This window comes from Siphateles boraxobius, unplaced genomic scaffold, assembly GCF_051911475.1.
Source record: "Siphateles boraxobius isolate OS27281-9 unplaced genomic scaffold, OSU_SipBor_1 12, whole genome shotgun sequence".
NCBI lineage: Eukaryota > Metazoa > Chordata > Actinopteri > Cypriniformes > Leuciscidae > Siphateles > Siphateles boraxobius.
In genome coordinates, this window is record NW_027508722.1 from 23,077,939 (window position 1) to 23,104,725 (window position 26,787).

The following is a 26,787-nucleotide window of genomic DNA, read 5'->3' on the forward strand; positions in this document are numbered from 1 at the left end:
AGGAGAAAGGATGATGAGATCCCCTAACATGTTAATGAAGAACCTACGGCATACCTGCCTTATCTTAATAACCTAAAACACACACACTCACACACACAGAGCAATCCGCCAAATGTCAATTGTGTGTCTCCTGGGTATGTGTGTGAGAGTGTGTGATTGACACAGAGACAATGGCCGCAGGTCCCATTCACAAACGCAGAGGGGAAAGAGAAAGACAACCGGAGAGAGGGAGATGGAGAGGAAGAGAAAGAGGAAGGAAGAGAGAGACCAGTATTCAAATTTTACAATGGAACCTGCTTGACCAGAGCTGTAAAAACAAATCTGCACACTATTATGGTATTACATTTGAAATGTTCAAGAAAGTCTGTTTTTAAGGCATGCTGTGCATTTTAACAATATACAAACTAAATTTCAGCATGTAGATGCTGATATCAAATGATGTCTTTGATTTTCACAGTTTCACTTAATTAACATAGTAAAAAAAATAGGTGTAAAAAGTAGTTTTTTTCAATTTGAGTAAAATGGATGTAGAAATACAAAAACTGTGCCTGTTTATAAAGTAAGAAAGAAAAAATAAACATAATGATTTGTGGAAATCAAAAACAAGATATTTAATATATACCTTGATTCAAGGGTGTAACTTTGGTTTGAGAAGTGGGGTGGGGGTGGGGACACAAAATGGGGGAAAATATTCAAAACGTCAAGCTGCCAAGACTTAAAATCTGTAATCATGTTTTGTCAATTTTAAGAAGGTATCTAAAACAAATACCATGCAGATTGTTCAAATCGTTTATTATGTGTAAATCAGAAATGTAAATTCAAGGAGAGCAAACTTCTTAATGCTAAAGATCAGGCCCTTCATATCGGAGCATGCTACACAACTCCTTGTCCAAGCTCTTGTTCTATTCAGAATGGCCTATTGTAATGCTCTCTTGGCAGGCCTTCCAGCATGTACTGCCAGAATGCTGGAGCAAGAGTGGAGAGAGCGCATGTCACACCTCTCTTCATCAATTTGCACTGGTTGCGAATTGCCACTCGCATCAAAAGATGTTTGCAGAACAACCACTGGCTCTGCAGTCTGCACCCCTATACCTAAACTCACTACTTCAGACTTACGTGCCCTCCAGAAGCTTTGTGTTCTGCAAGTGAATGGCTCCTTGTGGAGCCATCCCAAAGGGGCATAAAATCACTTTCACAGACCTTTAACTGGACTGTTCCCTGCTGGTGGAATGACCTGCCTAACTCAACCCGGGCTGAGTGTTGATGCACCTTTTTCATCAACACTTTACCAAAAGCGTCTGCTGCTAAACGATTTAATGTAAATGTACTGTCTTAAAGTCGCAATTTAACAGAAATAGTGACAGATCTTTTCTTCAGTTGTGCAACGTACAAAAGTATAGTGTGCGGATTCGGTTCAGTCCACCGGTTATTGATTGGATGGAGGAAGATCTCAATGCAAGCTTGCAGACGATTGTGAGGAAGTGGCAGAGTAATAAGCAACTAAATGATTTGAGAAGTGTGGCATTCATCACCAGAGAGAAGTCTGTTGTTTCTTAGACATGATCTAAGTTTCTAGTTATGATATTTTAATTTAAAAAGGAAAAAAAAGTTATTTTTTTATTTAACATTTTTAATATGGACGAATAATATAACAATAAAAAAAACGATGCATTTAGAAACAGGGTGAATTTTCATTGACATCACAATGAAAGAAAAAATCAACTAAAATTTAAATAAGGGATATAAATGTTTGAATAACCTGTAGAAATAAAGGGTAAAACAACTTTACCATAATTATTAATGCTCCAGTGCATGTTGGGAGAGCTTTCTGAGTTCTGTAAAAATGCATTAACAGGTTACTTGCTGTTACTTAAATCATATTAGCTATACAATTAAAAAGCTGCATTGATCTTTGTGTTCCTAAAAGTTGCAAGTTTGCTAGAAGTAAACAAACTAATTGTAATTTTTTTTACAAAAGTATTAGAGTCCTTTTTTGCAGTGAAATATTATTTTTAAGGAGCATTCAAGGTTTTTACTTAAAAACTTAACAATAACCAGATTCACATCACACCATGAAATAGGCCTGGTTGACTCATTTAAAAAACTTCCAGGTCTTGCTTTTATTCCTGTATTCCACATATTGTTGGCTACTATATTTGACTATTATTTGAGTGCACGCACACACCCCAAAACACTTCATGGTTATTGACAGAAAGAAAAAGGGCCCTATTATTCCTGAGAGAGCATGTGTGTGAGGCTTCATCTTAACTTGTCAACAGTCCTTACGTACTGTCAGCAGAGCAAGCACTGGTGACATACCCATCACTCTTTCCCTCGCTTTGAGTCTAGTACACAGAACAGACATGCACACATACAGAGGGATCGATAGACGTCTGTTGCCCACTGAAGACGGGACTGTCTGCCGCGGCCTAATCTCTGCGTCCCCGGGAGCACATTATGGACACGTCCCTGGTGTTAACCCATTAATCTGGCGATGGTCGGACGTTATGTTCCCTCTCCCATGAGAATGTGTTGTGGTGATAGATTGAGCCCTATGTGTGTGCGTGCAACGTGAGGAGTGATCTTCAATTCTTAGTTTGAGCAAATAGAGATCGAGGGCGAGCACTTATGAGCTTTCTGTTTCTCTAGTTGTCTCTTGCGCGCTCATTTGGAGTCCGGTCACAGAAATCTCCGCTTTGTCTGACTGCCGCTTGATTGCTATTTGATCCTGGGGCGATCACAGCTTTTCTCTCGCTACGAGCCCGTCCCGTCGATGTGTTTGCTCTTTGCACTATTTGTTTCCGCGGTTGTACAGGTGTACTCAGCTAATCTGATTGGTTTGACAGAGGCTGTTAGAACACAAACACGCGCGTGTTCCAATCAATAGCGTCATTAAACGTGAATTAGCGCTGACTCAATCAAACTACCCAGTTTAGAACCAATCTTGTTCGTTTACCATGGTAACCTGAGGTCATATCGCTAACTGACGTGGAGATCTTTGTGGATCACGGCAGGGGCTGTCAATCATTCCGCGCGGCTGTCATCAGCATGGATGACGAGGGATGATGGGAAGAAAAAATTAGTCTCCCTCCTCCAACATATCAGTGAATTTTTGCAGAAAACTCAAATGTTTCATGTTTTTAAATGTTTCATGTTTGCTGATTGCCGCTTGCCAATGTGCTGTTTTATGAAATGCTTTGTCTGGGTGATTGGTCTGTCATGCCATGTGTCAAGATGCATTACATTACAAACATGAAAAGTAGGCTACATACCAACCATCTTAGCTGGTTCCTCTTGGTTCCTTCCTGGTTCCTTCCTGGTGGTGAATAGACAGGCCTCTTTCCAGACCTGTCAAGAAAAGAAAATAGTTTTATAAATACCGACAGATGATAATATTGGATTGAGATCTGGTGACTGTGGAGGCCATTTGAGTATAGTGAACTCACGGCCATGTTCAAGAAACCAGTTTGAGATGATTTGAGCTTTGTGATATGCTGTTATCCTGCTGGAAGTAGCCATCAGAAGATGGGTAGGCGATAAAGGGAAGGACATGAAAGCATGAGCTGAATGAGTTTTCCCCCCAATCTTCTATTGTCCAATTTTGGTGAGCCTGTGTGAATTACCTGTTCTTAGCTGGCACTGGCGTGTCTTCTGCTGTTGTTTCCCACATGCTTCAAGGCTTGATGTTTTGTGCCTTCAGAGATGCCCTTCTGCAGACCTCGGTTGTAACGAATGTCTATTTAAGTTTCTTTTGCCTTTCTATCATTTTAAATCCGCCTGGCCATTTTCCTCTGACAATTGGCATCAACACAAAGCATTTTTGCCCACAGAACTACCACTCACTGGATTTTTTCTCTTTTTTGGACCACTCTCGGTAAACTCTAGAGATGTTTGTGTGTGAAAATCCCAGTAGATCAGCAGTTTCTGAAATATTCTTTCTGGCACCAACAACCATGCCACGTTCAAGTGTCTTAAATCACCTTTTTTCCCTAGTCTGATGCTCAGTTTGAATTTCAGAAGATTGTCTTGACCATGTTTACATGCCTAAATGCATTGAGTTGCTGCCATGTGATTGGCTGATTAGATATTGGCGTTAATGAGCTGAATAGGCGTACCTAATAAAGTGGCCTGTGAGTATATATTTGTGCCTGCACTCCTGGCATAGGCCAGACCCTCAGTCATCTCTCAGATAACAAACACACAAGCTACTTTTTGTAGGACAAAAGAATGTGGTCATTTCGTTCGTGTGTCTACTTTTGGCCATGTTGTGCATCACTTTTCGCTGTGTGGATAGTACACAGCCAGCATGCACTTAAATTGCATTCTGTGTGTGGCTCCACGTGGATTTGATATATTAGGTTTTAGACACAAGCCCCCCCTGCTCTGCCCTGTGGACAGATTCTCCTAATGAGAGACCAGTGCATTTGTGTACTAACATCATTACTGTAATCACAGACACTGATGAGGTTATCATTATCATGATTTCTGTGGTCGCACACACAAACAGTTGCACACGCTTGCATAAATAATCTGCTGTCAGAGTGTTTGTTAATGTAATTGATGTAGATATGAAAATAACCTGCAGTTCCTGCTGTAATTGGTACATATAAAATGTGATGAATTCATAACACACTACATAATAACTCTTAATTAATACATGCACACTGTACAAAGCTCTACTGGGTACGCATCCTGTACAACAAAACATCTCTTTATGTCTCTGCTGTAGCTCTCTCACTATCTAAGTAAAGAAAAAAAGTCATGTTTGTGAATGACAAAACTGTTCATATGGTCAAAAGTTTGGAAAAATTAAGATTTTTTTAATGTTTTTAAAATAAGTCTCTTATTGTAACCATGCAAGGAAGAATTTATTTGATCAAAAATATAATAAAACAGTAATATATCACAATTTAAATAAGTCTTATTTTTAAATATCTTTTAAAATGATATTACGTGAGTCTTCAATGCCACATGATCCTTCAGAAATCATTCTAATATGCTGATTTCAATTTGCTGCTCAATTATTATTGGTTCTCAATTATTAGTATGGTTCTTATTATGTTGATTAATGGTTTTGCTACTTAAAATTGTGTGGAAACTGTGAAAAAACATTTTTTTCAGGATTCTTTTGATAAATAGAAAGTTCACTGAACAGCGTTTATTTGAAATTATTATTATATTAAAGAGATATTTTGTAGAATTATACATTTATTTATGTTCAATTGTAATCAATTTAATGCGTCCTTGCTTATTTAAAGTATATTTTTTTACCCTTAATCTTATTTACCCCAAATGTTTGAATGCTAATATATCATGGTTTAAAAAAAAAAAGATATACTGTATAAATATATACTATATGAAGCAGCACAACAATTTTCAACACTGATAATAATAAGAAATGTTTCTTGAGCAGCAAATCAGCATATTAGAATGATTTCTGAAGGATCATGTGACATTGAAGATTATATGAATGACTACTTAAAATTCAGACAGGAATAAATTACATTAAAAAAAATATTCAAAGAGAAAACACTTCAAATGCAGCCTTGGTGAGCACAAGAGACTTCTTTCAAAAATCTTAATTATCCCCCTCCCCTCCCCAGACTAACAGATTCAGTATTTAAAACAAGAAAATATGAAATAAAGTTTGAAGAATGGGATTATGGGAGGAAATTACACATCCAAGTGTCTTTGTCCTGTTAGACCCCTCTCTATTGACCCTCAGTATCTCTGTGGATCACGCTACAGATGTTTGCAGTGCCGTGCCGCGCAGTGATTTCCCATGTGTTCTCCCCTTCCTGCACCTTTCCTTTCTCGCCTCTCCTCCGTCTCATATAGATTGCTGGCTGAGGTTCAGTTGCTAATTGAATATGTTATGAGTCTGTTCGAATGACAGGAAATGATGATTAAGAGATGAAATCAATTCAGCTCAACTGCTGCTGTTTGCTGTCAAATTCATTACAGGCATTCAGAAAGAAAAAAAAAGATTGCGATACTTACGATTGTTAGCACATTAACAGTCATCTTCCATACTAAAATACTGCCGTAGCATCTGTTTATTGTCCTGAATGTGAAAGGGATGCCTGTAGAACTGCTGATTTCAAATGTTGGATCTCGCTAGATGGGGCTATATCCATCCATGAATCCATGCTGCTTAGCGTTTCCACACACACACACACACACACACACACACACACACACACACACACACACACACACACACACACACACACACACACACACACACACACACACACACACACACACACACACACACACACACACACTTGTGACAGGCCCCTAAGCTGTGATTATCTGCACAGGCAGCACAGGGATCTTTCAAAAGCATCCTAACCCCTGCTTGCCAATAATTAGCCCCAGTTAATTACAGCCCTACTGCAGGTTAAGCTAGTGGAATTCACCCAGGAGAGACCCTCACACCTTCAGGTACACACACACGCGAGCGCTCACACCTCCCAGGAGGTGAGCTTTATGAGCTCAGTGTCCGGAGCTGAGCCAGATCAGCGTCAATATTGTAACTGACAGCTGACAACATCGCCCCTCAACATTTGCATAGACACAGCGGGCGTGCGAGCAACAGGGGGAGCGAGAAAGGAAAGATTAAGAAATGGCTCCGGGTTCTGATGTGCTGAGGAGACAGACTCACTCTCGTTTCCTTTGGCTGCTTGCCTTTTCCTACCTCAGATTTCTTCCTATCTTCTTTTTCTCTTTCTTTCCAATACTCCTTTACTTTAATTCCGACAAGTGGTTAGTTGGAAAAAAACAAACAAAAAACTGCAGTGAGACTATTGGAAACATGCAGAGAAAACATTCTCATGTTTCTTAATGGTGGTTGCTATAGGCTGGCACAGGACCGCCGAGAGTTGGGACGCAAGGGTCTTCAGTTCTGTAGCTAGTTGTTTTGAGCTGTGACATTTATTCACAAAACACTGGCAGCTGTGGTTGCCAGAATAATTCTGTAAAAAGATACAGCAAAAATGTTATTTACAGGACAACCTTTAAATTTCACAATTTAAAACGGTAACTTACGAAGACAAAACATTGCATTTCAAACTGATAAACACAACAGCCCTTTTCTGCTGATTTAGCAAGGCCACAATGCTACTAAAATCTGTTTGTACTTTTAACATATACTGACAACCACATAGTAACGTTATAGTGGTAATGAGAAAAGCCACATGTTGAATCAAAGTTTATCACAAGCAGCTTTTACACAAACTTAATAATATACATCATGCACAATCATGCAAGTTATGCAAACACATTCCAAACACCATCATGGTGACACATATGGCACTAAAATTGCTTAAAAGTTAATTTAACAACATAGGATGTAACATAAAAACACAATGTGCATAAGGAAAAACTATAAGAAGAAACACGATTATTGAAATTGAAAACCATCAAAGTATCTTACAGGGAATTGTGGGAATGTGAGTTTATGACTTTTCACTGTAAATTATAAGTATATAAGTTGATTTGTTCAACTTATAATACACACAATGTACACAAAATGTAAGGGTAGATCTATTACAGTTTTTCTCCATATGAGCATGGGAACTTACTATTAACGAACAGGTTTTTACTGTCACATTTTTACAGTCTTTTACAGTTAAAAATCATTTTTTACAGTGTGAGCTTATTCGTGTATTTATTAAGATGTGTAATTCATTTTACTTTTTTTAGTAATGTCCTTTTGACATGTTTTATTCTTTTATATATAGCCTATATATATATATTATTAACATAAATTATGTTTAATATTTTAAGTTAACATAAACAACACTGTTTTAAACTTCTAAAGGGCACAGGTTTTGGTAAAATCTCTATTGTAATAAAATTAAATGTTTTTATTTCAACAGAATACATGGCTACTTTTGAATGGCTATCTATAGAGAAAAATGCTTTTATGGCCTAGATGGTGTAGTTATGGTCTTCTGCAGAGCAAACCTGATACTAAATAAATCATTTTCTCAAGCCCACACAGTCACATTCACAATAGCTGTAAACTCTCTGCTCAGTGAGTCATTAAAATCATATATCCTTCATCACTCTCATGGGAATCTGAGTGATAGCTGGCCATTTGCAACAACACAATTAACCATTAGAGATCAGTAATGAGCCAATTAGCAATTACACACTGTTTAAGAGCCATCAGTGTGTGCTTAATTCACACCTCTGGAACTTGTTAAAGTTGTGTATTTCAATCAGCTATAATTCCTCTTTCCCATTCTCCACTAAGTCTTATCACTCTTTTGGCATGCCTTTGCTTTTAACCATATATTCACACCCCTATCAAATCACAGAAAGGGGAAAATGTTTAAAATACTGTGAATATTCAGTAATGTGATTTGCGAGATCACTTCATCTCTTAGCCCATATTAATCAAGTAATGCCAGTGTGAGTCTTCCCTTCTTGAATAGTCCCCAATGTCCTTATTACCCTGAATGAAGCTTCTGTTCCAATGAAACGCTTCTATACACATTCACTAAAAACACTCCATTAATATCATCACCCTGAAAACTCTGGGGAAGGCCAAGTTGCCCTTTACAAAAAGTTAGAGAAAGAAAATAACAAACATGCAAATGTATCGATGACTGCAAATATCTTTTTTAATACGATTTTTGTCTTGTTTTCTGCTAAACAATATCATAACGTCTGTAGAACAATATTTCTACCTGAGACGCAAAATTTCTTGGTGTCAGTTGCCATTTTGTTCTTGTTTTAAACATTACAACTTTTTTGGCTTATATTGCCAGTGCTTTATTGAAAATAATCACACATTTTTTAAGTATTGCTCGGGTTGGGAAAAATCAGCTTTCAAAATATAACCCTTATATGACTTTCAATTTATTTTAAGAATTTCTAAATAGCCTATTTTTACTGAAAACCAAGATGAATTCCATCCATCCATCATGGGAAACAGAATTACAGATTACGGTTTTTTTGTGCTGTATAAAAGTTGTTATCTCTCTCTCTCTCTCTCTCTCTCTCTCTCTCTCTCTCTCTCTCTCTCTCTCTCTCTCTCTCTCTCTCTCTCCATCTCTGAGTTTCTAAAACAGATGCCTGATTACTAATAAACGTCAGTAGTCCACAATGTCATTATCTCAACAACTGAGTTTCTCTCCCAACCCAACAGCTCCACTCACCCCGTTGACTCTTAATTAAATCCTTGGCACGGATATTCCTTTACCTCTTCATTTGCGCACACACACACTCGCACAATGAAGTGTTGTTTTACTCGCTCGCTGATAGCTTTTAAGGGTGGGTGCTTTTATTGAGGGGCCGCGCTGTGGGTTTATCAGAGCGGTCTGTGAATAAATGGCTAACCCTCGTGCCCTCTCTCTTGGTCGTCTCTGTAATTCCTGCGCTTCCATTAGCTGCTGTATTGATAACGGTCATTAGCATATTTATGGTGATGGTGGGAACGTTATTGTTTGTGTTGGTTATTAATCTTCCCTCTGAGCAACTGCACTGACAGCTCAATCTATTCTGCCATCGCGACACACACCCGCTCACACGCACAGCGCTTTCAAGTTGAACGGCGCTTTTGTTTGAGGGTAAATAGGCGGTGTCGGGGGGCGCGCAGCAAGCAGGACGGGATGGGTGATTGACGCGACCCCTCCTCAGGTGAGCGCTGATCTCCAGCTGGGCCGAGGGCTCGCTGGCATCACTGTCACTCTGCCAACCGCTGCCAGCCTCACGCGATCAGTCCTCCTGATTACAATTAAAATACATTTACTGTAAACACACAACTCAACACTTTCTAGAGTGGAGTCAAGAGTGTGTAGGACAAAACCTGGTTTGCTAAGTGTGTGTGTGTGTGTAGTTGACTCTGAGGGGAGTTGTTTTTTTTAGCCCAGGGAGGGTGGATGGGGGTAGCTGAGAGTCTAATCGGGGTCCCAGGTGACTGGTGAATATGCTTGGTGTCACTCCCTCTGTTTGAGTGACAGCTCGCTGATTAAGGGCCAAATGAAGGCTGGAAAGCAGCCAGGATCACTGAGGGCAATGAGCATTTCCCATACATTCTCTATCTCAAACCACACACACACCATCTCCAGAAACACACAGGACTCCTAGATCAGAGCAAAACACCTGGACGGGGAAGCAAAAATAAAATGGGTTGGATAAAGGTCTTGTCTGGGTCAACTTTTACTAAGTTCAAATGATATCCAAAGCTACGATGGTACGCAAAGCCACTTTCACCTGAATAAAAATGTTCCCTTATGTATTTGATGTAACAGTCATACACTATAGCACTAGTTATTTAATAGACATAGTCTTAGAAATCAAATTTCCTAAGCTTCCTGCACGGGGCCATTGTCTATTGTAAATTTGACACGCAACGTTTCTTTATCTTTGGCGATAAATAACTGGTTTATTGAGGATATCATTTTGCTCATAACTTGCCACGGAGAGATGTTATTGATTGCTTTTTTTTTTAAACGGAGCAAGATTTTTATTTGTTTTATACCACAAATGTAAATCAAAGCCCACCCCTCACAGTGCACCAATAATCCCCACCAGATATATGCTAATGTGATGGAATATTTTATTGAAGCTGTAAAATTTGAAATCATAATTTGCAAGCGTTTCATATAAGAAAACACTAAAAGACAGGATATGAATACAAATGGTTGTAAACTAATATGTCATACAAAACAGTAAAGAGATATTCCTGTCTGCGTGTATCCATCAGGGGAAAGATATCATTCCTATTTCCTTTTTACAATGCGCTCTATGCCTCTTCTTTGGGAACAATTGCTGTTACTGTGAGATTTACCACTGATCAGCAAATACACAACTGGGAATTAGTGTTGTGTGTGTGTTTTCCGCAGATTTCTCTTACTCTAAAAGTAAACATTTATCACAGTTATAAGTTAATGAATCTTTTTCGACATCATTGCAAAGCTAGTTTGAAGAAAATGTATTGCTCATACTTCATTCATGTGCGATTGCAGCAAACAATATGAAGCCCAATGTCTCGTTCATTGTGTTCTCGAGTGCAGGCTTGATGAAAACAGTTAATTGCAGGTCATGTCCGTCACATCTGCACAACAAAAAATAAAACTTTCCTCCATTCTCCTATTCAATGATTCATATCTAAATATCTTTAGCCCCTAACACAGGCAGTGCTAGCGAGAGGTTTGAAGGTTGTGCATTCTGACCTTGTTATTGTGCCCGCTTGATTTACATGTTCGCTGGCCCCATAACCCCTCTTTTTATGTATGATTAAAACCCAATCAGTGCAAGGCTAAAAATAAGGTCCTCATCTTTAACGCATTGAGTGTTAATGAGGAAATGCAACAAAAACTGCTCCCAAACTGCCAACAAAACGGATGTGACGCTAGCGAGGCAATATATCTGACCGTCTGCGATACAGAATTAAAGCCTATTTAAAAACACCCCGCCCCCATCACCCTTTATTAATTTAGCTGCAAGCACAAGTGTGCTCACCTCTGAGGTTATCGCAGATATTCAGTGTTTCAAATGAGTGGACAGGTCGTTTAAAGCAGTGGTTCTTAACCAGGGTCCAAGGGCTTACTAAAAAGCCTCAGCAAACTTCAAAGGGGGCCTCAAGATGATTTCAAATGACTTTAAATAAGACAAAACAAGCTTTAAAATAAGTGAAAACAACAAGATATTTCTTATTTTAACTCACCTACTCAACAACAGTATCCTTTGAAAAACACGGTTCCCACAGTCTTGGAAAGCCTGAATATACAAGATAGCCTAATTTTGAATTTGTGATTTCTTGAACTGGTAAAATGATTAAATCATTAAAATCATAAAAACACTGGGCATTTTAAAAACAAATATGTTTTAACTGAACTATCCCATTTTATAATTATGCTAAGCTCTAAAATATTTTATCGGGAAGAATTTGTGAATAAAATATATATTTAAAATCCTCATTCTTAATCCATGTCCATTGAATCACAAATAACTTTAAAAGTCATGTAAATGCATTGGTTAAAAAGTGTGAGATAGTTGAAGAACAGCACTTGAAAACAGTGCTTTGGTATTACAGAAAAAGTACATGTTGTGGAAAAAGGAGTCCCAAAGATCGAGAACCACTGAATTAAATGGACCTAAATCATCACCCATTCCCATCAAGACATTCCAAACCTGTATGACTTTCCTTCTGTCGAACACAAATTTGGGGAAAATATTTTGAACACAATGAAAGTCAATGGGGTCCAAAACACGAATTTTAGTAATGCAAAAAAACAGTTGAAATTTCTTTGTTTAGCAGAAGAAAGTTGCAAGTTTGGAACAACATGAGGGTGATTAAATAATGAGAGGATTTTCATTTTAGATTAACTATCCCAAAATTTTGTGTTTTGGAAAAATTTAAAATAAAACGCTCAAAAGACTAAGTACAAAACGGTTGGTCAAATTAAATAAAAATAGAAATGATAACACAACAGTGATCTGTTTTAACTCTCTGATGGTCTTCAAAAAAAAATCACACTCGTGGTCTTCGGGGTCTATTGGACCCCAGACAACAACATTTAATTTTGTAACCGAACAATATTTTTTTTTTAACAAAATAATTTTACTCGGTTCATTAATGTTTTTAATCAACATTTGTGCAGTTTTTGTAGAATTTATGATTTTTAAAAAATTTCTATAAATAAATAAATAAATATTTAATTAAATAGGATTTTTACAAAAAAACAGCATTTTATGTTAAATAAACTTTATAAAAGACCCAGATTTCTAACTTTCATTCCTGGGGATACCATGGATAATTTTACAAGGTTTAATGTAAGATTTTTGCCCATTTTTTGGAAAATACAGATAAAAATTTGTAATAAATCACTTTAACCACTAGATGGCTATAGAGCTCCATTATATGCTATTTGCTATTTGAATTACTGAAAGATATAGTTTCTAAAGTTGGATTCAGTTGGATTCATATCTAAATATTATAAAATCACAATTATAACAAAAATAAAATAATTTTTGTCAAAATTTTGCATTTTTTGTACTGAAAAAAACACAGCACACACAAAAACAACCACAACAGTGAAGTGCCAAACCTGCAGACAGGGTTGGAGCAAACACAGGGTGTGTGTGTGTGTACATTTTATTTTTATTTTTATGTGTACAGTGTCACCAATTTATTTTTGAGGTGGTTCTTCATTTTGTATGATTTTATTTGACAAATTATAAGACTTTTTATAGCCTTACAAATGTATTTCTGTGTGTGTTTGTGTGTCTGTGTGTGTGTGTGTGTCTGTGTGTGTGCGCGCGCACATTTTCTATGCGTCTAAGTGTTACCAATTTATTTTTCTGGTGGTTCTGCATTTTAGATTATTTTATTTTACAAATGATAAGAGAACAGTTTTTATAGTCTGTATGTATTCCTGTATAAATGTATTCCTCTTTATGTGTGTGTTTGTGTGTGTGTGTGCGCCTGTGGTGAGCATGATAATTTTGGATTGTGGATGTTTTTTGCATTGTTGGAAGTGTGCCACTTTATTTCTGTCATTTCTGTCTATGTGTTCTACGTTGTTTCTGATTTTGATGATGTTATTTTGTCTATTTTGATTGCGGGGTCCAATAGACCCCGAAGACCACGAGTGTGACTATTTTTGTCACGCCAACATAAAAACAGATATCATAAAAAAAAAATTTTTTTGTTGTAGATCTAGAAAGTGTTGAGAGCCGTAGAAAGTTTCAAACCATTTGGACAAAGAGAACATTTTTTTTAATTTGAGCAAAAGTCATTTGGGGTCCAATAGACCCCGAAGACCATCATATTTGAAGTAAATAGGCTTCTGTTCTGTATGGTCAGTCTGTATCCAATGTATACAAAAAATAAAAGCTTCAAATGACAAAGTCAAACACGACACAGCATCTCATTTAATCTGGGCTTTGGTCTTGTATCAATAGTATGAGGAGATACACAATCAGTAACAACCTCAAACCAAATACAGCATATGACCTTCAGTGTCCTAGGAAAACTTTTTTTCTACTCAAACAACCTTATTATGATCATCTTTAGTTTGAGACTTTAATAACTCGTAGCATCCTCCATTGTTATCACTAAACAAAAGCATAGACACTGGCGAACAGAGCAGGGCACAGAAACTTCTCTATCGATTTCTGCCTGAGAAACTCTCTAATGGTCCTTCGGCATAAAAAAATGCACACACATACGGCCCTCAGCCCTCGCAGTGACCAGCTTGATCAATGTGGCCGACGCACAATAATTCATTACCCTCTCGGTCGGACGAGTGCTCCACATTCTTCAAGGCTTGTATTGAACTCTTAAGCCATGTTAACTCCTGCTGCTCTTTTCTTTCATTAGTGATGGCATACTTTCATTAGTCCCTCCACGGCAACCGGACTGGTAGAATGCATCCGTGTGGTGGTCCGAAGTGGAATGGCCTTTATGATGTCATTATTGGTTATTGGGTAAGGTTGGTGATATGACAGTAGAGCTGCTCAGTGAAGGCCAGCAGCGAAAAGCGCTGCTGTACCCGCTCTCTACCAGCCCGTCCCATACGCTGCTTGAGTTTAGGGTCTGAAACAAACTTCTGCATTGCTTCGGAGAAGCACTCAGGGGTGGGTTCGCAGAGGAAGCCTGTTTCGTCATGGGCCACAGTCTCTAGCGGTCCACCCGAGTTAACTGCAATGACGGGGCAACGTAAGTACATGGCTTCAATGGGTACGATGCCAAAGTGTTCATTGCTGGGGGTGTACAGTACACAAGTGCTGCTGTGCAGCAAAGACCGTTTCTGTTTGTCTGAAAAAGAGCGCAGGAATGTGACGTGGTCCTCCAGGCCAAGAGAGGCCACTAGTGAGCGCAGCTCTTTGTAGTGCTCTACATTCTCAACCACGCGTTCATCGTAGCCCCCCGCCATTATGAGGTGCACACGCTCCCATTCCCCCGTAGACAAGCGCTCCTTCAGGGCCGCTAACGCTTGCAGCGCCAACGGCAGGTTCTTCTTGCGTTCATAGCGGTTGATTGACAGAAAGAGGAAGCTCCGCCCTTCAGGGAGCAGTCCACTGAGATTCTTTACTTCATCATTGAAAGCTGCAGAGTTCAGAGAGGGATAGAGAACGTCGGTGTGGATCTCAGCTAGTTTGGGGAACGTCTGTTTGAAGACTCCTGCCGTGAACTGGCTGTTGACCAAAATTCGATCGGCCATGCCTGTGGTCAGTTCCTCAAACCAGTCGATGGGGCCGCGATATAGGCGCTTAAGAGCAGAGCGACGATGAGTCAGTAGTTGGTCAGGGAAATGACAGTAGAATAGGACTTTCTTCCTGTGACGTGCCAAACGCAAAAAGGGAATACATGCTGAAACCTGGAAACAGGAGATACAATTAAACCTGGTGGTTTTGATGAGAACCAAAGACTTTAGACTTTAGAGACTTAAGACTTTAATATGCACTCATATTACTTATGAATGGGAGAAAGTGCAGCATGCAATATAGCGGAATAAGTCCTGCCCTTTAAATAAAAGAACCAATTGGTAGTCATATCACTGGTGTTAGAAGCTCCAGTTTCTACAGTTTCTAAAGTGTTCTGAGACTGGCACTTAGGACTGCGCATGCGCATTGGCTGGTCTAGCTTGTAAAATTAGCTTTTTTTAATGCTATTTGAGCAAAAGAAACAACATTTATGGCACAGTTCATCTCAGATGTTGTTGCTGATTTGAAATATGTTATTTAAATGTGAGTTCGACAAGCAGTTTTTGAGATTTCAGGATTCCCCCATTCAAGTAAATAGGGCTTGGTATTGGATTCACAAAATAGCTGCCTGGAGGCGTTGCAAATATGGGCGCAGAGTGAACAGACTTTCCTTTGAAAGGGATTTTGATGAGAACGGCTCTCTGGAATACTCAATTCTGACAGGCCAATCGCAGCACTGAGTGGTCAAATGTTTCTCTATAATGACCACTCATTTATTTGACCATTGTCTATAGCGCTACAGTGCTAGATTTTATGTCTCTTGATGGCTTTTCTAGCAATGCCAAAGTCATGATAAAATAAACCCTACTTCTGTTGGGTTTAATTTTGTGATGATGACTTGCGAGATTAATTATTACTTCTTGGTTCAAATATTCATATATGGTTTTTAAAGCATTTTTTAATATTCATTTATGATTTTTATGCCATTTTCAGTTCACAAACAACTTACAGTTATGTATAAGCTAAATATTTTTATTTTACAATAACATTACATTTTTACAATAAACAATAATAATTTGTCATTAGTATCTCACTTTCACTTTACTCCTGGTTCTTGTCTTATTTTGGGTCAGACTTGACCAATTCGGTTGTTAAAGTTTAACTAGAGACTCACTCTGACCAGATCATTGAATCAATGAGTTGATGAATGAAGCTGCAATCAGATTAGTCAGATTCTGTGCGACTGATATCTAGATATCTTCAGTTCGAAACAAGGGATGATGTGTTTTTTTGAAATATAGTGGAAAAGTCACATATTATGCTTTGGAATGTAACAAAGTTAAATGAAAATAAAATACTAAAATACATAAAATAAAATAAAATACAGATACTTGAAAAATAAGTATAGTAAATAAGTACAAATACTTTGTTACTGTCCACCACAGATAATTATTGTTAACTAAAACTAAAAGTGTTAAAACTTTTTGTTGTAATTGAAATAAAGTACAGTTGAAATCTATAGAATAAAAATTCTGATGAAAAACGTATTGTCTTTGCAATTAACTGAAATAAACAAGTTGAAGTTTAAGTACTAAAATGACTAAAACTGAAATAAAGCTAAATTATAAAATATAATAAATATGATTAAAAAAACATACCATAATTACTAAAAATAAAAATAAATTGACAACTGAAAATATAAAAATAAAATCTAATTCAAAAGTAAAAACTATAGTATTATATAAACATTACAAACATAACTGGTAATTAGTAGTTAGTTTTAGTAGGATTAGTAGTTACCTGATCACAGAAAATAACATCGAACTCCTCCCCACTAAAGAGCACAAGATAGAGAGCTAGGTAGATCATGCGCAGGTATGCACAGAGAGCATGGAAATAACCAAACACACTGGTGGGCAGCCAGTCGCCCACACACAGCACAGGCAGGTCAGGTGAGAGAGTCTCAGAGAAGCAGTGCTGGGGGTCGTAGTGTGCCGTCCAGATCTGAACAGTGCAGCCGCGAGATCTCAGAGCTACAGCTGCATCCACCACCAGACGCTCCGCTCCACCTATACCCAGATCAGGGTGCAGAAACACCACCCGAACCATCCTGTTCTGACCAGAACCTGAGACAAAAGGAGGTCAAATGACAGTTACACCTCATTTTTAAGCTCAGCACAAAGCAACTAGATTTTCCAGTTACTGCTTTCCACAAAACCTAGTAATTATCACACATACACTTATATTTTGCCTAGCTATCCAAATGAGAACATTTCATAGACTAAAAATAGTTTTAGTAAAAATTACTAAATTTTACTAAAAATAGTTTTCATAAACCATTTTTACATACAACTATTTATAAATACTATAACCTAACCCCCACTCTAACAGAAAACTTTCTGCTTTTTTACAGTTTTTAAAAAACTTTATTAACATTTATTCAGTTTTAACAAATTAGGACAAAAGAAAAGTAGGTTTTGTCAGATTTAGCTCACTTCTGGGTACACATTTGTTACCAAAGTATGGTTAAGTAGGTACACACAATGCATAAATAAAGTAACCATTGTTTTTATCAGATGATTAATCTAATCACGTATCTCATGTCTGTGATGTTACAACAGGCCAGAGGAGCGCGCACGTCTCTGTCAGTGGGACATCTGTCATAAACTCGAATACCTTCTACTGTATATTATTGCAGTCCTGCATCATTAAATGTCTGCAGATATCTATAAACAATTAGGATACGCAAACTCAGAGTTGGGAAAACAATATTAATTCTTATATACCGTATGTATGTCGTAATACAGTATATAAGTCTAGACCACAGTCTAAGTAATGATAACATTGCACACAAAGCACATAAAATGTCATATTGTCTTTACAGATACTCAAATTGTGCTTACAGTAAAATGTTTAAAAAACATTGAGACGAGAAACGCGTACCTTTGCCGTCAGGTGTCTGTATGAATGATCAAATATGGCTCAAAGTTCGCGATTTAGTGAAACTGGCTTCCTGTTTGAGCCAAAATGTCTGTCCTACTCTGTACACATCATCGATTACACGCGACACGTCACTGCACTCTGTTCTACCGCCGTTGAGTTTTCACAAAATACATCTAGAAGCTAAACTGTATTCGCTTGTCTTATTTACCTTTATTCCGGATGTTTTTAACGTTTTATATCAAATTAGGTTTAGAAAAGCATCCAAAATGCGTTTAAAGTAACACGCAGGACCACAGTTCCGGTCAGGCGCTATACTGGCTACTATAGGGGTCCTTTAAATGGCTGTCGTGGCCTTCTCAGCGAGACGTCATCAATAGTCTTTCTCTTGAAGTTGTCTGGATCGGCTGGAGTTCAGATATAAAGGCAGTCACCTATATTCATTATTTTACCCGCAGTCTCCTGAAACATACACTATTAAACAAAATGGTAAGTTTCTTAATCCAGCTTTTCGTAGATGTGGAGCTTTATAATACATGTTTTGCGCGTATTAACAGTTATATCTGGATTGCTAACTTAGCTGTCTAGCCAGTAGCCAGTCATGCTCTCTTATAATGTACCGTTATTGGAATAGTCTTCTCAGTTCTGCCATTTAATTGCTTTGTAGCTTATAACATGCGAGTTTCAATTACTAGCAATGGGGTTTTGAATAGTATTAAGTCTTGTGCCAGAGTCATTTGCAGTTTGTGGGTTGGTTTTCTCACTAGCTGCAATCAGCGCATTTGTTTGGGAGACGTGGCTCTCTTTTGGGACCCCCACATCAGCTCGTCAGTCTAAATCTGGTCCACTCTTTTACCATGAATACTTGTACTATTGAGTCTACGTGGCATTATCTCACTATTATCTAGGATTGAACATCTAGTGATCTATTTCTTTAAAAAAATAATGTATCGTGCTCACCTATGAGTTATATATTGTATTTTGGTGGAATTTATTAGCAATTTAACGTCTACTATAGCATTATTAACCTGTTGTTCTTATTGTAGCATGTTATGCCTTAAAGATGGATACACAAGTTTCCATTGGTGCCAGAAGGCATATTAAGTCAACTACTGCATTTGGTTTACCAAGACCTTTATTTGTCTGTCATCTCAGCCTGGACCCGCAACTAGTGCAACAAATGTTGGTGCCTCCAGCCGTTCCCCGAGTAAGACTGTGGCCCCCCGCGCTGCTGGCACCTCAGCCAGACAAAGGTAAGAACCTTGCAACAACAGTTTTGTTGGGGCCTTAATGCACCATCTAGCTGGATCTAATGGTGTTCTTAGTGTTTCTGTGATTTGCTCAGCATACCTGAGTGATATTGTTTATTTGGACCTTTATATGTGACCGTTGACAATCATTCGTCTCTATTTAATGTTTGTCCTGTGAATTTGACATCATCAGGTCATGATTTAGTTGCTCGCTGAACTAATAGTCAGGCTCTTATCAGTGTTTCATCATATCTGACACTTGTATTTGTCTTGTATGTTAAAGCATATTTTCTTCTTGTTGATTCCCTCAGGAAAGCCCCTAGCAGTGGCGCACGCAGCGGAGCCAGATCCACAGCATCAGCTGGCACAGGAGGGATGTGGCGCTTTTACACTGAGGACTCACCGGGACTTAAAGTGTGAGTACTCGCACAGAAGGATTTAGAACTCTATCTATCTATCTATATAAAATGTCATTTTTTTTCAAAATAAATTAATACTTTTGTTCAGGATTTTATTTATGCATTGCATTTATAAAAAGTGACAATAAAGACATGTGTGATGTTACATAAGATTTTATTTAAAATAAATGCTGTTCTTTTGAACTTTTTATTCAAAGAATCCTGAAAAAATGTACAACATTTTTTGTACAACAAATGTATTGCTTTTTTTAACAAAAATATTAAGTGGCACAACTGCACAACATCAGCTTTGTAATCACAGGAATAAATTACATTTTAAAATCTATTAAAATAGAAAATGATTGCTATGAATTATAATATTTCACAGTATTACTGTATATGTACATGAATAACATTGTTTGAAAATTACTTTTATTTGTTTATCAGATATGTTCACATAAATAGTGCTGTTAGTAACATTATTATATATAATTATTATTCAGTTATTCAAATATATAACAGCCATGTATCTTAAAATAGACAGCAGAAATGAAGCAATTTGAAAATAAATAAATATAGGTATAATCAGCCGATTTAGATTTAACATTTGTGAAATTGTCTTTAGATGTTGATATCAGTTTTATCTTATTACAACAAAAATCTTATGTAATATTCCTTTCCTTTTTTATTGCTAGTTATTATGACTATGAAAATCATAATAAAACCACAAGCTAGGAAATCATGCTAGACATTTTTATTGCTTAATTTAAGGACAAAATAAGAAAAGGTTATGATTTGAGGTACTTAATGTGCAGAGAACCAATACAGACGCTCATTTTTAATTCATCCCCTCAGCTCAACAGGAAGTGACACGAAAGGGACGGGCAGAGGGTTCTGAGAGGTTTAGCATTTATAAGGATAAACATGAAATTTTAACGACAGGAAATTGGCCTCATGGGCTCAACCTCCGTCTTTATTTGATGTCTCCCCTGCCGTTTCCCCTCCTACAGCTGTGTGCGCCTGTATTTACAGGCTCTCTCAATGAAACTAACTTCTGTTATAGTGTGTTCATCTACAGCAATTTCTCCTTTTTTTTTTAAAAGAGCGGTTCTTGTTCATTCGATATGTAGGAATTATCCGAGCATTTCAGAATAGATTTGAGTGTGGCTGCATTTACAGTCAAGAGTCTCTTCGATTCTGCAAGAGATTCTGGAGTTATGAGTGAAGTCTTTTTCACTCTTTAGATTGTGTGTGTGTGTGTTTTGAGCTTAATTAAAGTTCCGTTGGAAAAGGTCACATCAATTAAAGCCTGAGGGGTGGGCCTTCTGTCGGCATGGTTATGCGGCTGCCTAGCGACTCAGGGGATGGTCAGTTCCTGCTTTAATAAAGCCCCACATTTTCCACCTAGCTCGTTAACAGTATCCTACTCGCCAGCATTTAGAATCCTAATTACACCGTCTTCTATCACATGATTAAGACGAGCAGTCCCGATTGGCCTACAGGGAGGAAGTTTGTGCCAAGCTTTTTTATAAATTCCTCTACTATTCTAATCAAGGATCTTCTGAAATGTGAGAATTAGTTACTGAGTTTAGTCTATCCTCCACTAGGGGTCCCTCTGTCTTACCAAATTTTTTATGATCATGATGAGATCTGGCAGTAATACCATCCATTTCTTTTTCCCCTTATTGCAGTGGCCCGGTACCTGTTTTGGTGATGAGTTTGCTCTTTATCGCATCTGTATTCATGCTGCACATCTGGGGAAAGTACACGCGCTCCTAAACCCGCATGACCTCTGGACTCCGACCTTAAAGCCTGCCACCGAATCTTAAGCCATTGGACTTGGACCAAACTCTGACCATCAACACATTTTCCTTTATTAAAACCTCCATTTCAAGGGGTTTTCACACCCCATTCAAGTTTACCCAGCCACTACAACCGTTTGGTAATTCACAAACCCTCAGCTTGCCCTCCTTCCACCAGATCTTTTTTGTTAAACCTTTGTACAAACTAATATGTAAAATTGTACAATAAAATGCTGTAAAACTTGTCACCATTGTTTTCTTTCATTTTCACTAAGGGAAAAAACAGGGTCTGATTTGCATCACAGGGCATAATTAGCACATCTCCAGTCTGTGGGATAAAAAGTGGTTGTATGCAAATGTGCATTCCAGACATGCCGTTACTGTGCGAGCTGTTTTGGCTCCACCAGTCTCTGAGCATGATGTAATAGGTGTGCTATTATTCCAATTCCATTGAGCTTGCAGTCATGTCCCACCAACACTAAATCAACCGTGCCTGTGCAAAAACAAAATCTTGCCCCGCCAAGCTCACAAAATTATATAAAAGGGGAATAAAAACTCAATTTCTTGTATTTTAAATCTGCACAATATGTGTAATATTATATATTCCTAATCTGTTGTAAATGGGTATTTTTTTTCAGTCATTGAAATAATGGGTTTTTCAGCACCCCAGAGAATCTGTTACTGTATAGTTCCGCGTCTGAGCTCCTCATGATCTTTTACGACAGTGGACAGGTTTAACTTGCTTGCAGCCTGTAATGGAAGGGATTGAGTAGCAGCTGAACATAAATAAGGGCTTAGATTAAGCCAGGAGTAGTTCTTAGTTCGATTAGGACATTAAGTAGCTTTAATAAGTATGCCTTAGAAAAAAAACATTACTGGTGTGCATTTTGAGACAAAACAATGGCACTGACATATTTTAAGATATGTCAGTGCAAGTTGCTTTCAGTTAAAACAGCTCAAACTTACATTTTAGTCTGGGACTAGCCTTAAGCTTCGTCTGTGAAACTCCCGTGGAAGGAGTTGTGGCGGATGGAAGAACTGTTTGAAGGAAAACCAAAGCAAGTGGCCAATAAAATTGTACTGATTAGTAGAATTATAAAATGCATGCTATTTGAGTGATTCCATATGACTTAACTTTTGGCTGAAAGATACATGTGCATTAGCCTCAGTTTAACAGAAATCTGAGCATTCCTTCCATTTGCAACACTGAGATACATGTTTGTCAAACATCTAAATAAAATGTTCCTTTTTTGTATATTTAATGACCTACAGGATTATAGAGCCTGTAACATAATTTAGGCATGTTCAGAATCAATGCAGGCCAGTTCATGTTATTTAGGCTACCTCAGTTCATGGCATATAGCAACAATTTGCTAAAGGAACATTTCACCCACAAATTAATATCCCTCAGGATTTCTATTCTACATTGTGCAAAATTGTTTTTGCTGATAATATCCACAAACGGACATAAAACTGGAGGCGCAGTAGCGATTTAGCTGTTGTTAGCGAACGTCAATCATAATCTTCATTCTTCACCCGACAGCATGAAATGATCCTGTAGGAGGCGCTGTGACCCACTCTAACAGGTTAAACAGTCTTACTGTGTCTGTGTGTGCGAGTTTAAGTCTGTGTTCTTCATTATTCATACCCTAACTGAGAGTAAGGTTTCCCTCTGGTTCATTCTAATCCCAACAGCAAACTACACACTCAGAATTATTCAGTATCATCTTAAAAATGGATCCATATGGGCAAGGAGTGCTGCATTTGAGTGTGTGAGTGAGAGAGATTGGAGTGTGTTTTAATTGTTGTCTACTGGGCTCTATGTGCTACTTTAGGCTGAGATCCAGTGTTTATGACTAATGCATTAACATACAATAATTTAAATCTCTGCTCCAGAGACAAAAAAAGAGAGATCATAAATGTATTTTTATTAAAAGCACAAATATGAGGTACTTTAAAAAAAAAAAATTAAAAAAAAAAAATATATATATATATATATATATATTAAATATTTTGACTATTTTTTAAACATATACTTTTCATTTTTTTGTCATATATTGCACCATTAGTGTTTTTACTTAAATATTTATTTTGACATGGATATGAAAACGTGTTTGGGTGAGTGTGTTCACACCTCGAGATTCAGTTTTTTCTGTTCATTTTTTTCTTCTTCTTGAAACCATTTCCTGAGTTCTAACCACTGCCTGTGTAGAGGGACAGCCCCGGAGAAAAGACACTCACAGATATCACCAACAACAGCTGCATGCAGAAGCTCATGCTTTCATATACACAGTTTTTAAAGGCCACATGGCTCATTTTCTATGCAGATACCTCTTCCTTTCTTCTTTATTTCTCTCACATACACATATTGCCAGACCTTTTCTTTCCTCAGAGGACACACAAACATTCACCCCTGTACTTCAGTGATATCATTTCAACACATTCTCTGTATCAGTTTTTTTACTGGTTATAATCAAATTTAGAATACAATTATTTAGAGAGAAAGGGAGTGATGTGGAGGAAACCAGAAGTGGAGCGGATCAGTTTGGAAACCCCAGGCTGGCAGTCGCTAGTCAAGGTGGAAATGCAGGTTTAGCTCATTTTCAGAGGATGTGGTTCAGGAAAGAGTGCAGTTTGCCTCCGCCCCCTAAAAGTTGGTACGGTGGACCCTTCCACTTGGGGAAATTCTGTGTAATACTGGAACAAGAAAGTTGGGGGAGTGGTCAGGTCTAAACAGGGTCCAAAACGCTTTGTGATCCGATGATTCAAACCACATTGGAGGTATAAACCCCCATTGCGACATTGCATTTGTAGTGTAAGTGTTAATGTGTTGTTGATTAAAAGTCCACCTACTCAACTGTCAGTCATCCATTGTGCAAAACCAATGGTTTTGAACATTGAAAATAAGATATAAAAATTTGGCAAATACACACACGTTCCTGAAATGGAACACCAAAGATGGGTGATAATACCAGGTGTAAACAGGCCAGGTCATGCTCGTCTAAATCTGGTCACTTTACACCATTCTATCAAAACAAAACACGATTCATACCTTGGATATTTCAGTAGTTATTTGTAATACTCTGGAATCGAATTCACATGCACAGCAACCCAGGTGTGTCGCACATTACAGCAGCATCTGTGACATGTAATCGTCATACTATGATACATGTGAAATAAAAACTGACAAGTGCGGTTTGTCTTCTTGAAAGAGAAATTTTGTGAGGATGACGTTGTAATAGCCCGGAGGTGATGACACGGTGGCATTTGCATAAGTAGAACAAGAGATACAGCAGTGGCAAGCCACTCCTTGTCTGTGGGAAGTGAGCCTCCTGCATTCTTAAATCTTTCGTACTTATTATGAATTTCATCTGTGCTAAGGAGATTCACTTTTCTTAAGAAAGACATAATGATCTCAGAATTGTTTCCCTAAATATTCATGTGTTTGCTCAAATGAAACCGTTGTTATGTAAATGTTTTATGTATGTTAAAACAGTTATCAAATGTCCTGGAATATCTGAAAAATCTTACAATTTCTGCTACAATTTCTTTCATTTTCTTCAAACGGTCACTAGGCTAAATCTAAAATAACTAAATAACTTGAATTACTAAATGTAAAACTTTTTTCTTTAAAATTGTTTTCTAAAATGCTTGTCATGATGGTGATGACATCAACATTTTTAAAATGTATTTATTTATCACATAAAATGTACACATAATCGCTAAATGAAAATATGTTTAGGTTCTTTGGAAAATAAAACTTTGAAGTATGATTTCCCTGATTTAAAGACTTTTTAAATTTTACTGCGAAGGAAAACTTCCAAAATCCAAAGTCAATTTTTTTTTGGAAAATAAAAGATTTCAACACCTGAGGATAAGTAGACAATAAAAAGTTTAAATTCATTACAATGCTTACAGTGCTATAGCATCCTTTCAAAGTAGAATTTTTTTTTTCATTGAAGTAATTCGTCTCTATTTTGTCCTTATTGAAGAATCGCCCATATAACAGAGACTTTGTGGTTATCACACCTTCACCCATTTATGGTTCAAACTAAATCTGTGATAAGTGTTTAAAGTCAAAAAGAAAGCTGATTGTTGGCCTCCATTAGTAATATGTCTGTTTGATCTGTGCGCTTCTGATGTTTGGGTGTATTTCTGTTTCGGTCTCTGTCTCTGTCCATTTCAGCCTTGTGTGTGTGTGTGTATGTGTGTGTGTGTGTGTGTGTGTCTGGCAGTGTAACTGGGCGTATGGCTCAATGAGTTTGAGCCGTATTGGAATTGCCTACTCTCCTCAGGGAGCCAGAGCAGACAACTGGTGTGGAATGGCGGGAAAAGAGCAGCAGATTCAGGATGGTAGTGTGTGTGTGTAGGGAAGCGTGCTAGTAGAGTGCCTGGTTTTAATGGATCATATGGTTGATAAAGCGTGGAATGGAGAGACAGCCGCCATTGATCCTACACTAAGGCTACACCAAGTTACTGAGGTCCTTTGAGACACACACACACACACACGCACGCACGCACGCATGCACGCTCACACACACACACACACACACACACACACACACACACACACACACACACACACACACACACACACACACACACACACACACACACACACACACACACACACAGTACCATTGCTGAAAATGCTTATATATAATATGAGAAATCTTTCTTCATTTTGACATTTTGATACATATTCAGTTCAGTGAGTCAGATGCTGATTCAGTAACCGCTCTGACTGATTCAATTAAGTAAAGGATTCATGATACTGATTAAATCTGATAACTTCCAGTCTTTTTAAACTAATTGACTGAACTATTCATTAAAACCGTTGGCTCTTAAGAGTCATTTGTTCGTGAAGTAGACTTTTTTTATTGATTCATTAAAATGGTTTGGAGTCTTTCCACCAGCTACTGTTATGGCAATTTTATGTTTTGGCGAATTGGTGTCTAATTTTGTTTGAATTTGTATGATCTCATTTGTATGTTTTTGAATGATCTGCTTATGCCCCAGTAATATGTTTTAGGGGTGGGGTTAGGGAACCTTCATGTTTACTTCTTTTTAATAATCAAAATATTTTTTGTACTCATATCATACAGATTCATATAAAATCACCACTGTGTAACTTTTTTACAATTTCCCATGAGATCAGGTTGGGTAATCAGACACTGCGCTGTATGTAGAATGGGCTTATAAGAATAATTTGTTCGTCAATCGGACTAC

At 37.7% G+C, this 26,787-nt stretch overlaps 2 protein-coding genes across 4 annotated transcripts in view; one reads left to right on the plus strand and one right to left on the minus strand.

Moving 5' to 3' along the window:
- Positions 1–13,870: 13,870 nt before the first annotated feature.
- Positions 13,871–26,787, minus strand: part of alg2 (ALG2 alpha-1,3/1,6-mannosyltransferase) — an 83,274-nt gene continuing 70,357 nt past the window's right edge. For 2 of the 3 annotated variants that reach the window (XM_077213799.1, XM_077213807.1), the window contains exons 2-3: positions 16,969–17,294; positions 13,871–15,341 (exon numbers count right to left, since the gene is read on the minus strand). In XM_077213799.1, the coding sequence (XP_077069914.1) occupies positions 14,442–15,341; positions 16,969–17,277 (1,209 nt within the window). In that variant the 5' untranslated portion in view covers positions 17,278–17,294 and the 3' untranslated portion in view covers positions 13,871–14,441. Of the gene's footprint in view, positions 15,342–16,968; positions 17,295–18,111; positions 18,212–26,787 lie in introns of those variants that run through there. The other variant, XM_077213792.1, reaches the window with a different exon arrangement.
- sec61b (SEC61 translocon subunit beta) lies at positions 18,465–21,803 on the plus strand. Its single transcript, XM_077213835.1, has 4 exons — positions 18,465–18,597; positions 19,264–19,361; positions 19,670–19,774; positions 21,448–21,803. Exons 1-4 carry the CDS (start codon positions 18,595–18,597, stop codon positions 21,533–21,535), a joined length of 294 nt encoding a protein of 97 aa, XP_077069950.1. The 5' UTR covers positions 18,465–18,594; the 3' UTR covers positions 21,536–21,803.

Excerpts from the sequence above, each read along its gene's own strand:
- sec61b (XM_077213835.1), top strand. Across the intron at positions 19,362-19,669 it reads GGCACCTCAGCCAGACAAAG|GAAAGCCCCTAGCAGTGGCG; the intron begins GTAAGAACCTTG and ends TGATTCCCTCAG. Across the intron at positions 19,775-21,447 it reads GACTCACCGGGACTTAAAGT|TGGCCCGGTACCTGTTTTGG; the intron begins GTGAGTACTCGC and ends CCCTTATTGCAG.